The 13,074-nt window shown below is 46.5% G+C and overlaps 2 protein-coding genes across 2 annotated transcripts in view; one reads left to right on the top strand and one right to left on the bottom strand.

Moving 5' to 3' along the window:
- LOC110174883 (enhancer of polycomb homolog 1-like) overlaps positions 1–3,799 on the top strand; it is a 37,673-nt gene extending 33,874 nt beyond the window's left edge. Inside the window, 1 exon segment of the mRNA XM_055151997.1 lies at positions 2,177–3,799. Coding sequence (XP_055007972.1) covers positions 2,177–2,249 — 73 coding nt within the window. The 3' untranslated portion in view covers positions 2,250–3,799.
- The window catches only part of LOC129408281 (integrin beta-1-like), a 25,345-nt gene continuing 15,782 nt past the window's right edge, over positions 3,512–13,074 (bottom strand). Inside the window, exons 5-6 of the mRNA XM_055151425.1 lie at positions 3,851–3,867; positions 3,512–3,730 (exon numbers count right to left, since the gene is read on the bottom strand). Coding sequence (XP_055007400.1) covers positions 3,512–3,730; positions 3,851–3,867 — 236 coding nt within the window. The remainder of the gene's footprint in view (positions 3,731–3,850; positions 3,868–13,074) is intronic.

Here is a 13,074-nt window from a genome sequence, read left to right as displayed (position 1 = left end):
CACAACAACAACACAACACGACACAACACAACAACAACAACACGACAACAACACAACACGACACAACAACAACAACACGACAACAACACGACAACAACACGACAACAACACAACAACACGCTCAAGATAAAGAACGTCAACATGCAAAAGAATGGACTTTTACCAAGGTCTGAACCAGGTCTAAATTAGGTTTAAAACCAGGTCTAAGTTGTGTTTAAACTAGGTCTAAACCAGGTCTAAACCAGGTCTAAACTAGGTCTAAAACTAGGTCTAAACCAGGTCTAAACCAGGACTAAACTAGGTTTAAAACCAGGTCTAAGTTGTGTCTAAACCAGGTCTAAACCAGGTCTAAACCAGGTCTAAACCAGGTCTAAACCAGGTCTAAACCAGGTCTAAATTAGGTTTAAAACCAGGTCTAAGTTGTGTTTAAACTAGGTCTAAACCAGGTCTAAACCAGGTCTAAACCAGGTCTAAACTAGGTCTAAACTAGGTCTAAACCAGGACTAAACCAGGACTAAACTAGGTTTAAAACCAGGTCTAAGTTGTGTCTAAACCAGGTCTAAACCAGGTCTAAACCAGGACTAAACCAGGACTAAACCAGGACTAAACCAGGACTAAACCAGGACTAAATTAGGTTTAAAACCAGGTCTAAGTTGTGTCTAAACCAGGTCTAAACCAGGTCTAAACCAGGACTAAACCAGGACTAAACCAGGACTAAACCAGGACTAAACCAGGACTAAACTAAACCAGGTCTAAACCAGGACTAAACCAGGACTAAATTAGGTTTAAAACCAGGTCTAAGTTGTGTCTAAACTAGGTCTAAACCAGGTCTAAACTAGGTCTAAACTAGGTCTAAACCAGGACTAAACCAGGACTAAACTAGGTTTAAAACCAGGTCTAAGTTGTGTCTAAACTAGGTCTAAACTAGACCGTAGTTTAGACCGTAGTTTAGACCTGGTTTAGACCATAAACCAGGTCTAAACCAGGTCTAAACCAGGTCTAAACCAGGACTAAATTAGGTTTAAAACCAGGTCTAAGTTGTGTCTAAACCAGGTCTAAACCAGGACTAAACCAGGACTAAACCAGGACTAAACCAGGACTAAACCAGGTCTAAACCAGGTCTAAACCAGGACTAAACCAGGACTAAATTAGGTTTAAAACCAGGTCTAAGTTGTGTCTAAACTAGGTCTAAACTAGGTCTAAACTAGGTCTAAACTAGGTCTAAACTAGGTCTAAACTAGGTCTAAACTAGGTCTAAACCAGGACTAAACCAGGACTAAATTGTGTCTAAACTAGGTCTAAATCTGATTTAGACCTGGTTTAGACCAGGTCTAAACTAGGGACTAAACCAGGTCTAATCGTTGTGGTTCCAGATTTGTTTTAGTCTAAACTGTGTCTTGTGTGTGCAGTTGTGATCAGGTCTTGGGGTCAATTTAAATCCTCTGTCTCCAGAGGGTCACCGGGTCAAACCTCTCCCAGGACCAACCCGACGGCAGGATCTGGGAGGGCATCTGGGCCAAAAGACCTGATCTGGGAGGGCATCTGGACCAAAAGACCTGATCTGGGAGGGCATCTGGGCCAAAAGACCTGATCTGGGAGGGCATCTGGACCAAAAGACCTGATCTGGGAGGGCATCTGGGCCAAAAGACCTGATCTGGGAGGGCATCTGGGCCAAAAGACCTGATCTGGGAGGGCATCTGGGCCAAAAGACCTGATCTGGGAGGAGCATCTGGGCCAAAAGACCTGATCTGGGAGGGCATCTGGGCCAAAAGACCTGATCTCTGGGCCAAAAGACCTGATCTGGGAGGGCATCTGGGCCAAAAGACCTGATCTGGGACCTGGAGGGCATCTGGGCCAAAGACCTGATCTGGGAGGCATCTGGGCCAAAAGACCTGATCTGGGAGGGCATCTGGGCCAAAAGACCTGATCTGGGAGGGCATCTGGGCCAAAAGACCTGATCTGGGAGGGCATCTGGGCCAAAAGACCTGATCTGGGAGGGCATCTGGGCCAAAAGACCTGATCTGGGAGGGCATCTGGGCCAAAAGACCTGATCTGGGAGGGCATCTGGGCCAAAAGACCTGATCTGGGAGGGCATCTGGGCCAAAAGACCTGATCTGGGAGGGCATCTGGACCAAAGACGTGGTTTTAACTCCTCTTTGTGTTTGTTTTGTTTCAGGGAGAATCACGAGCAGGAGAAAGGGACACTCAACAGTCTGTCAGAAAACACAGTGGCCATGGAGGTTACGTAGCTCCGGTCACCTCCTCCTCCTCCTCCTCCTCCTCCTCTTCCTCTTCGTCTCCTCCCTCCCTCACTCCTCCTCTTCTCCCTCTCTCCTCCTCCTCCTCCTCTTCCTCTTCTATCATTCCTCGTCTTCGCACAGTGGCCGTGGAGTTTACGTCGCTCTGGTCCACTCCTCTTCCTCGTCCTCTTCTTCCTCGTCTCCTCGTCCTCGGTCCTTCAGGTGCTACTCGTCAGTTCTGCGGCCAGTCTCAAGATGGCGCCTCTCTGGACTGTCCCTGGACCCTCCCTGGACTCACCGACCCCTCCCTGGACCCTGGACCTCCTCTGGACTCTCTCCGGATCCTCTAAACCCACCCAGGTCCCACCCAGGTCCTCTCTAAGTCCTCCTGGACTCCCTGGACCTTCTAGCCCCTCCATGGACTGTCTGACCCCTCCTCTGGACTCTCTAAACCCTTCCTGGACCCACCCAGGACCCTCTCTAAGTCCTCCTGGACTCCCTGGACCCTTGTCACCCTCCCTGGACTCTCTGACTCCTCTCTGGACCTCCTCCGGACCCTCTAGCCCCTCTCTGGACTCTCTAAACCCTTCCTGGACCCACCCTCCCTGGACTCTTTGAAACCTCTTTGGACTCTTAACTTGACCCTCTCTGGACCTCCTCTGGACCTCCTCTGGACCTCCTCTGGACCTCCTCTGGACCTCCTCTGGACTCTCTAAACTCTTCCTGGATCTGCCCTGGATCTTCTGGACCCACTGGACCCGCCCCTGACCCCTCCCTGGACTCTCTGAAACCTCTCTGGACCCTCCTTTGCCCCTCCCTTGACCCTCCCTGACCCGTCCCTGACCCGTCCCTGGACCCTCTGCCCCCGTGCCCCCGCGTCCCTGTGGCTGTGGTGTAAACTTCAGTCGAACTGTACAGCACATTTGTAAAGCCTCATTCTTGTATATTACATGACTTGAATACAGATTTGTTCATTTGTGATGTTTTGCACTCGACATGAAAAAAACCCTGATGAATTAAAGAAAAGAAGCTTCTTCTCTGCGGCGGAGCAGAGTGGACCGCATGGCGCCCCCCGCTGGTCGTTCGCGTGCCGTCGCCTCCCGTTCCGTTCCAGATCCTCCGGTTCCTTTTTTTTCCGGTCGGCCGTTCTTCCGCCGCGCGACGTCTCCTCTTCCGTACGTCAGACGAACCCGAGAGACCGAAGGGCGCCCGCTCCGTGTGACCTCCGACCCCATCACTACTCTCCTCCTGGGCGACCTCCGACCCCGGCACTACTCCTCCTCCTCGTCCTCGTCGATGCTGCTCTCGGTGGCTTCACGTCGGGGCGAGCGCTCTTCGGTTTCTTCGGTTTCTTCGGTTTCTTCGGTTTCTTCGGTTTCTTCGGTTCCTTCGGTTCCTTCGGTTCCTTCGGTTCCTTCGGTTCCTTCGGTTTCCTCCTCCTGTTTTGACCTCCGGCCGTGAACGCGAGTTACCGGGTGGTGCCTTTTCAACTTGGGAATAAAGTGAAACGAAAATAAAACCTGTGCTCTCTTCTGTGAAGAGTTTGGTACCGAACTCAACGACTCCGACTCTTTGTCTCTTTGTCTCTGTCCACGTTTGTCTCATCGCACCAACATCTGAGTTTTGTCTGATAAAAGAAAATAAAAACACACACACTTCATTTAACCTGATTAAAAATATTATTGACAGAAGAAGAGACACGATCCACAAAGCATCGTTTAGTCCTGGTGGAATCCTGGTCTGGATCCTGTTCTGGAACCCTGGACCCGTCCTGGACCCGCCGTCTGGACCCTGGGTCTCTGGACCCTGGTCTGGACCCTGGACCCGGTCTGGACCCGGTCTGGACCCGGTCTGGACCCGGTCTGGACCCTGGTCTGGGACGTTTATTATTTTAAAACGGGAGAAAATCCAAGTCTCACGATCCGCACCACAAAATATCAATAAATATAATGTAATCTGATTACTCTGGATTACTTGATTTGCTGTAGAGAAACAAAGACGAGGAAATCTTCACATGAGAAGTTTTGTCTGATAAAAGAAAATAAAAAGTCCAATCTTTACTGAACCAAATTAAAAATATTATTGATAAAAGAAACACGTCCACACAGCAGGATTTAGACCTGGTTTAGTCCTGGTTTAGGTTTGGTTTAGTCCTGGTTTTAGACCTGGTTTAGTCCTGGTTTAGACCTGGTTTAGTCCTGGTTTAGACCTGGTTTGGACCTGGTTTAGACCTGGTTTAGTCCTGGTTTGGACCTGGTTTAGTCCTGGTTTAGACCTGGTTTAGTCCTGGTTTGGACCTGGTTAGTCCTGGTTTACCTGGTTTAGTCCTGGTTTAGACCTGGTTTAGTCCTGGTTTAGACCTGGTTTTGGACCTGGTTTAGTCCTGGTTTAGGACCTGGTGGTTTAGACCTGGTTTAGTCCTGGTTTAGTCCTGGTTTAGACCTGGTTTAGTCCTGGTTTTAGTCCTGGTTTAGACCTGGTTTAGTTCCTGGTTTAGTCCTGGTTTGGACCTGGTTTAGTACCTGGTTTATTTTAGGACCTGGTTTTTGGTTTAGTCCTGGTTTAGTCCTGGTTTGGACCTGGTTTAGACCTGGTTTAGTCCTGGTTTTCCTGGTTTAGTCCTGGTTTAGTCCTGGTTTAGTTCCTGGTTTAGACCTGGTTTAGTCCTGGTTTAGACCTGGACCTGGTTTAGTCCTGGTTTAGTCCTGGTTTAGTCCTGGTTAGTTGACCTGGTTTAGTCCTGGTTTAGTCCTGGTTTACCTGGTTTAGACCTGGTTTAGTCCTGGTTTAGACCTGGTTTGGGACCTGGTTTAGTCCTGGTTTAGACCTGGTTTAGTCCTGGTTTGGACTGTGGCTCTTTTAGATTCTACGTTTGTCTCTAGTTGTTTGATCTTTATTCTTACAGTTGAATCCAGTGTTTTTTTTCTCGCGTTACGATGTTGGTCTTAACTTTCATTTAATTCGTCTAAAAAAGGTCTTAAAGTGTAAAATTGAGTTCAGACTCTCTGTCATATTTTACTTTTTCCTCTTCAAACGTCTTGACAAGTTTTAATCCAAAGAACCAAGAGTTAAAAGTGTTGAACTGTTATTGTTGTCGTCTGCAGTGAGTGGAGCAAAGGATCATGGTCTATGTAGTTTCCTCTAAGAGCTGAAAGGAGCAACACACAGTGTGGAAATAAATACACGTTCATAAAACTCAGCGCAAGTTTGAGTCAAATTTACATTCATCTTAACATCAACAACGATAAAAACTAGAGACAAAGATAAACCCTTCAAAATAAAAGCACTAAACATAAACTCGTAAGTTAATGGTTCACAGAAAATAGTCTCATACAAAAATAAAAAGATTTGAACACAAATGATACTCGAGGTTATTTCCTCTCCCCAAACATTTATTTTCTTGGTGAGAATTTATTTGAAAATCAATAAAATGTCTTGGGGCGAGTGTGAGGAGAGACACTTGTGATTCGATTTATTGTGAAGCTCCACGATATTATTACCACAACTTTGACGATACGACATCACCAGAGTTCAGTTTTTGTTCCATTCTTAAAATGATCACACGTGTTTCTTCCATGACTCGACTGGCGGAGGTGAGACCGAGTCTGAGTCAAGTCTTTAAACCAAAAAAATACCAAATACAGCCTAGATTTTAGCAATTTATATGAATTTTTAACTAAATTGTTCCTAAAAAAAAATCTGTTTCATTCGTTCATTTGTTTTTCAAAATAAAACCAAAAATAAGAAAACAGTTTTCTTCATTATTTGTCTCCAAAACCAAAATAAAAAAACACATCATGATTTGTGTTTTCAGTTTTGGATTTTGTTTTTAAATGAAAAATGGAAAAAACTGAGACTTAAACTGTGATGCTGAACTCAACCAGGACTAAAAACGGTCCAGGACCAGAACCAGGACTGAGGCCGGACTAGATCAGGACCAGGCCGTGATTGAGACCAGAACCAGACCAGGACTGAATCGTTTTCAGTCCTGGTTGAGTCTCGTAAACGGTCGTTATCTGTTTTTTCCCTTTTTTTTCATTTAAACATAAAATCAAAAAATGAAAAAAACGAATCTTTTTCAGTTTTTTCATTGGTTTTAGAAACAAATACTGAAGAAAATTGTTGTTTTTTCGTATTTTTGGTTTTATTTTGAAAAACAAATGAACAAACGACACAGATTCTAAAAGTTCAGTGTATTTATGAGTATTTATATAAGTAATAATTTAAGTTGTTCAGATGTTTAAAAAGGATCTGAGTGAATCACGACGAGCAGAACAAAGATTCACATTTGAAAGTGTTGAGTCATTTTGTTATGAAGATTCATGTTCCTGTTACTGCGTTGTACTGCGTATTACTGTAGTACTTTGGAGTATCGCAGTACTTCAGTTACATAAAAGTACAAACAGAAGTGGGAGCGACATGTTCCACTTTGTTCCTTTAAAATTCAGCGACGCGTTTATCAACTGGAGACAAAAGTACTGGTCTTGGTCCAGTCCTGGTCCAGGTCTTGGTCCGGTCCTGGTCCAGGTCTTGGTTCAGTCCTGGTCCAGGTCTTGGTTCAGTCCTGGTCCAGTCCTAGTCCGGTCCTGGTCCAGGTCTTGGTTCAGTCCTGGTCCAGGTCTTGGTTCAGTCCTGGTCCAGGTCTTGGTTCAGTCCTGGTCCAGGTCTTGGTTCAGTCCTGGTCCAGGTCTTGGTCCAGTCCTGGTCCAGGTCTTGGTTCAGTCCTGGTCCAGGTCTTGGTCCAGTCCTGGTCCAGGTCTTGGTCCAGGTCTTGGTCCAGTCCTGGTCCAGGTCTTGGTCCAGTCCTGGTCCAGCTGTTGGTTCAGTCCTGGTCCAGCTGTTGGTCCAGTCCTGGTCCAGGTCTTGGTCCAGTCCTGGTCCAGGTCTTGGTCCAGTCCTGGTCCAGGTCTTGGTTCAGTCCTGGTCCAGTCCTGGTCCAGGTCTTGGTCCAGTCCTGGTCCAGGTCTTGGTCCGGTCCTGGTCCAGGTCTTGGTTCTGGAGTTGAGTTTGTGGAAAAAGTCTCTGAGTTTAGTAAAAGTTTGATCAGTTTTTCATGTAAAAATCCTGGAAAAGTTTTGAAATTCTGTCAGTGAGAAAAAGTGGAGACGCTGGAAAACCTCAAGTCCTTCTGACCCTCAAGTCCTTCTGACCCTCAAGACCTTCTGACCCTCAAGTCCTTCTGAACCTCAAGTCCTTCTGACCCTCAAGTCCTTCTGACCCTCAAGTCCTTCTGACCCTCAAGTCCTCAGGACTCAGGTCAGACTCAGGTCAGACTAAGGTCAGTCTCAGGTCAGACTCAGGTCAGTCTCAGGTCAGACTCAGGTCAGTCTCAGGTCAGGACTCAGGTCAGTCTCAGGTCAGTCTCAGGTCAGGACTCAGGTCAGGACTCAGGTCAGTCTCAGGTCAGACTCAGGTCAGGACTCAGGTCAGACTCAGGTCAGTCTCAGGTCAGACTCAGGACAGTCTCAGGACTCAGGTCAGGACTCAGGTCAGACTCAGGTCTCAGGCTCTGACACGGTGTTGGTTTGTCCTACAGCTCCATCTGCTGGATTCAAAAATGAACTGACGCAGAGCAACAGGACGCACCAAGTCTTTGAGCTCAAGTCCGAGTCAAGTCCCAAGTCAAACACAGACAAGTCCAAGTCGAGTCCAAGTCGTCTGCTTTGAGCTTCAAGTCATTTCAAGTCTTTAAACCAAAAAAATACCAAATATTGTTTCGATTTTTGTAATTTATATGAATTTTAAACTAAATTGTTCTTTAAAAGTATATTTTTATATATAATTACTTATTTTTGAGTTGTAGAAATACAAATGTTTTAGATAATAATAATTATGATGGTGAAAAATAAAAAGTAAAATTAAATTAATAAAATAAAAAAAAAAAAAAAGGTGAAGAGAAGACAGTCGGGTCTTTTAGTCTAAAGGCAGAATTTTTAAAGATTTGCAGTTTTCCATAAACAAAAACATTTCTGTTCAAAACTTTCTTCACTGCAGCTGCAGGTTTAAAAGGAAAAACTCTGATTTCTGCTCAAGAAAAATGTTTTTGGGACAGAATTGTTCTAAAAAAAAAACCATAAAAGTCGAGTCCAGACTGGAGGTGGAGGATGAGGACTCAGGTCAGACTCAGGTCAGACTCAGGTCAGTCTCAGGTCAGACTCAGGTCAGTCTCAGGTCAGGACTCAGGTCAGTCTCAGGTCAGACTCAGGTCAGACTCAGGTCAGTCTCAGGCTCTGACACGGTGTTGGTTTGTCCTACAGCTCCATCTGCTGGATTAAAAAATGAACTGACGCAGAGCAACAGGACGCACCAAGTCTTTGAGCTCAAGTCCGAGTCAAGTCCCAAGTCAAACACAGACAAGTCCAAGTCGAGTCTCGAGTCACAGGTCCTTAAGTCCGAGTCGAGTCCAAGTTGTCTGATTTGAGTTTCAAGTCACTTCAAGTCTTTAAACCAAAAAAATACCAAATATTGTTTAGATTTTTGTAATTTATATGAATTTTAAACTAAATTGTTCTTTAAAAGTATATTTTTATATATAATTACTTATTTTTGAGTTGTAGAAATACAAATGTTTTGACAAAATCTCAGTGTGAATCATTACAGTTAGAATAAAAATAACATTTTAAAGTGATAAATAACAGTTATTTAGTCGTGTGTCTGAACTGAAAAGGAAGAATCATGTTCTGTACTTCTCTTTTACTCTGTTGTACTTTATGTATATTACTGTAGTACTTTTATATTACTGTAGTACTTTTATATTACTGTAGTACTTTTATATTACTGTAGTACTTTTGAGTATTGCAGTACTTCTGGGAGCGACATGTTCCAGTTTGTTCCTTTAAAATTAAACTCCACATTTATCGACTGTAAAGAGAAAAGGATTTTATTAAATATTTTTATCAGAAAAAATCAAGTCTTAAGTCTCAGGCCTCAAGTCCGAGTCGAGTCCCAAGTCTTAGTCCGCTCACTGTGATTGGTCAGAGACGCTCTGACGTCAGCCAATCACAGACGACGGTGGAAGAAAGACGCAAAAACACGAAACACGACGACGAGAAAATATAAAATCATCATCAAATAATAGAAATGATTTTTTAAAGTGTTTTTACGAATTTGTCAGGACCAAAAAATTAAGAGGACGAGACGTTCAAGTCATGACCTGGACTCGAGTCAGACTTGAGTCACTATTTTAGAACTTGAACTCGAAGGTCAGTGACTCGGGACTTGAGTTGGACTTGAGGCCCGTGACTTGAGAAGCTTTTAAATCTGAATTGTTTCTGTTCTGATCATAAAGATTCACTCAGATTCTGTCAAAATGTTGAAAAGTAAATTTATAAATAAACCAGGACTTTTTATGAACAATTTAGTTTAAAATTCTTATAAATTACAAAAATCTAAACGGTATTTGGTGCTTTTTTTTTTTGGTTTAAAGACTTGAAATGACTTGAAGCTCAAATCAGATGACTTGGACTTGACATGGACTTGAGTTGGACTTGAGTTGGACTTATGGACCAGTGACTCGAGACTCGACTTGGACTTGTCTCTATTTGACTTGGGACTTGACTCGGACTCGAGGCCAAAGACTTGAGACTCACAAAACGACGACTTGGTGCCACAGGGAGCAACAACCAGAGGAACTGGAAAATCAGAGATTGACAGGTGGACAGGTGCAGGTGGGCAGGTGGACAGGTGGACAGGTGCAGCGTGGGCAGACTGACAGGTGGACAGGTGCAGCGTGGGCAGGTGGGCAGGTGGACAGGTGCAGCGTGGACAGACGGACAGGTGCAGCGTGGGCAGGTGGACAGGTGGCAGTGACAGGTGGGCAGGTGGACAGGTGCAGTGGTCTCTGTCTGGGTGGTTGTGGTGAAGAGGAGTTGAGTCTGGGTTTGGTTCGGGCGTCTCCCTTAGACACAGAGGTGGGAGCTCGGAGTAGAGCCGCTGCTCCTCCACGTGGAGAGGAGCGTCTGAGGGGAGGAGCTCGGAGTAGAGCCGCTGCTCCTCCACGTGGAGAGGAGCGTCTGAGGGGAGGAGCTCGGAGTAGAGCCGCTGCTCCTCCACGTGGAGAGGAGCGTCTGAGGTGAGGAGCTCGGAGTAGAGCCGCTGCTCCTCCACGTGGAGAGGAGCGTCTGAGGGGAGGAGCTCGGAGTAGAGCCGCTGCTCCTCCACGTGGAGAGGAGCGTCTGAGGTGAGGAGCTCGGAGTAGAGCCGCTGCTCCTCCACGTGGAGAGGAGCGTCTGAGGGGAGGAGCTCGGAGTAGAGCCGCTGCTCCTCCACGTGGAGAGGAGCGTCTGAGGGGAGGAGCTCGGAGTAGAGCCGCTGCTCCTCCACGTGGAGAGGAGCGTCTGAGGGGAGGAGCTCGGAGTAGAGCCGCTGCTCCTCCACGTGGAGAGGAGCGTCTGAGGGGAGGACGTCTGTTCTGACGTCTCCTGGACGTGTCCCTCAGGAGGTGTTCATGTCCCAGCGGGAGGAGGAGAAGACCCAGGACACACTGGAGGGACCATGTCTCTGGACTGGACTGGGAACACCTCAGGTCCCACTGGAGGAGCTGGAGGAAGTGTCTGGGGTGAAGGAAGTCTGGGAGTCTCTGTTCAGACTGATGCTCCGAGACTCGACCCCAGAGAAGAAGAAGAACATGAAGAACATGAAGAACATGAAGAACATGAAGAACATGAAGAACATGAAGAACATGGAGGATGTTTCCACCTGTAAATTCTCTCACTGAAAATCTTCTGTGTTTTTCTGTTTTTCTTTGTTTTTCTCTTTGTATTTTCTTGTTTTTATGAACAGATGATAAAAAAACTGCGTCGGCTGAATAAGACAAAAATCACTTTTTTAAAAAAATGTTTTAATGAAATTCTAGTTCTTCACATTCAGAACCAGGGGGAGAAACATTTAAATTCACATTTTAAAACAAAAAACTAAATAATAATAAAACAGTCGAGTCGTTCGTTAGTGGTTCGTTCACTTCGTTATTTCAGATAAAAACCTACAAAAGCCACAATCTGGAACTTTTCTGACGCGTCGGGGAAACGTCCTGCTGTTTCCTGGTCCTGGTCCCAGTCTTGGTCTTGCTCTTGGTCCCGGTCCTGGTCTCGGTCCTGGTCCTGGTCTTGGTCCCGGTCTTGGTCCTGGTCCCGGTTCAGTCCTGGTCTTGGTCTTGGTTCTGGTCTTGGTCTCGGTCCTGGTCCCAGTCCCGGTCTTGGTCCTGGTGTTGGTCTTGGTCCCGGTCTTGGTCTCGGTCCTGGTCCTGGTCTTGGTCCCAGTCTTGGTCCCGGTCTTGGTCCTGGTCCCGGTCCCGGTCCTGGTCTCGGTTCAGTCCTGGTCTTGGTTCTGGTTTTGGTCTTGGTCCTGGTCTTGGTCTCGGTCCTGGTCCCAGTCCCGGTCCTGGTCTCGGTTCAGTCCTGGTCTTGGTCTTAGTCTCGGTCCGTCTAGGTTAGTGTCTTCGGTCCAGGTCCAGGTCCGGTCAGGTCAGGTTCAGGTCAGGTCCAGGTCCAGGTTCAGGTCCCGGTCCAGGTTCAGGTCCAGGTTCAGGTCAGGTTCAGGTCAGGTTCAGGTTCAGGTCCCGGTCCAGGTCCAGGTTCAGGTCCAGGTCCAGGTTCAGGTTCAGGTCCTGGTCCAGGTCCTGGTCCAGTTCAGGTCCAGGTTCAGGTCCAGGTCCCGTCCAGTCCAGGTCAGGTCAGGTCCAGGTCAGGTCCAGGTTCAGGTTCAGGTTCAGGTCCAGGTTCAGGTCAGGTTCAGGTCCAGGTCCAGGTCGGGGTCAGGTCAGGTTCAGGTCCAGGTCCAGGTTCAGGTCCAGAGTTCAGGTCTGGGTCCAGGTCCAGGTTCAGGTCCAGGTTCAGGTCCAGGTCAGGTTCAGGTTCAGGTCCAGGTTCAGGTCCAGGTTCAGGTCCAGGTCCAGTCAGGTCAGGTCCAGGTCCCAGGTTCAGGTCCAGGTCCAGGTTCAGGTCCAGGTTCAGGTCCAGGTCCAGGTCCAGGTTCAGGTCAGTCAGGTCCAGGTCCAGGTCCAGGTCCAGGTCCAGGTCCAGGTTCAGGTCAGAGTTCAGGTCCAGGTCCAGGTCCAGGTCCAGGTCCAGGTCCAGGTCCAGGTCCAGGTCCAGGTTCAGATCTTGTTCTGGATCATTCTGGAGTTGAGTTTGTGGAAAAAGGCTTTGAGTTTACAGAGGTGACACTTTCCTCTCTTCCTCTTCTCCTTCTTCTTCTTCTTGTTTCTGTCTTTCTTCTCTCCTCCGTCGCTCTTCCTCTGCTCCTCCTCCTCCTCCTCTCCTCCTCTGCTCCTCCTCACTTCCTCTTCTCCTTCTCCTTCTTCTTCTTCCTCCTCTGGGATCCATGGTTCCCAGGCTCCTCTGCGTCTCCTCGGATCGGCTCTGCACAAAAACACAAAACCAAATCAAAACCAAATTGAAATTCTTTATTTTCACTTTTTAACCTCAGTGGGATTTTTTGGGGGGAATTTGCTAAACTCTGTATTTTTGGAAAGTTTAAAGTTTATGGCAGGAGAGTCAAACTCATTTTGTTCCGGGGGTCGTGTCCAACGACTTTGATCCAAAGTGTCCGGATCAGAAAACTCAATGTCATATAAACCCCAAAAATAACAATAAGTTCAAATATTTGTGCAGAAAAACGCAAATGTATTACAGAAATCTTTTTTAAATTGATGAACTCTTTCTTTTACAAAATATTATATTATTAAGAACCTGAAACTTTAAGAAAAATGCAATTTCAACACAACGTTTTAACATGAACTTGTATAAACAGGAATAAGTTCATTTTTGTTGTAAAATCCTGCACTCGGCTCCACTTTTCTCATGTTGGACATTTTTCTGATGAGGGTGTCACGGTC

Source organism: Boleophthalmus pectinirostris, unplaced genomic scaffold (genome assembly GCF_026225935.1).
Source record: "Boleophthalmus pectinirostris isolate CB_2022bp ecotype Guang Dong unplaced genomic scaffold, ASM2622593v1 HiC_scaffold_16, whole genome shotgun sequence".
NCBI classification, from domain to species: domain Eukaryota; kingdom Metazoa; phylum Chordata; class Actinopteri; order Gobiiformes; family Gobiidae; genus Boleophthalmus; species Boleophthalmus pectinirostris.
The sequence above is the reverse complement of the archived record's forward strand: the minus strand, read 5'-3'. Positions and strand labels throughout refer to the sequence as shown.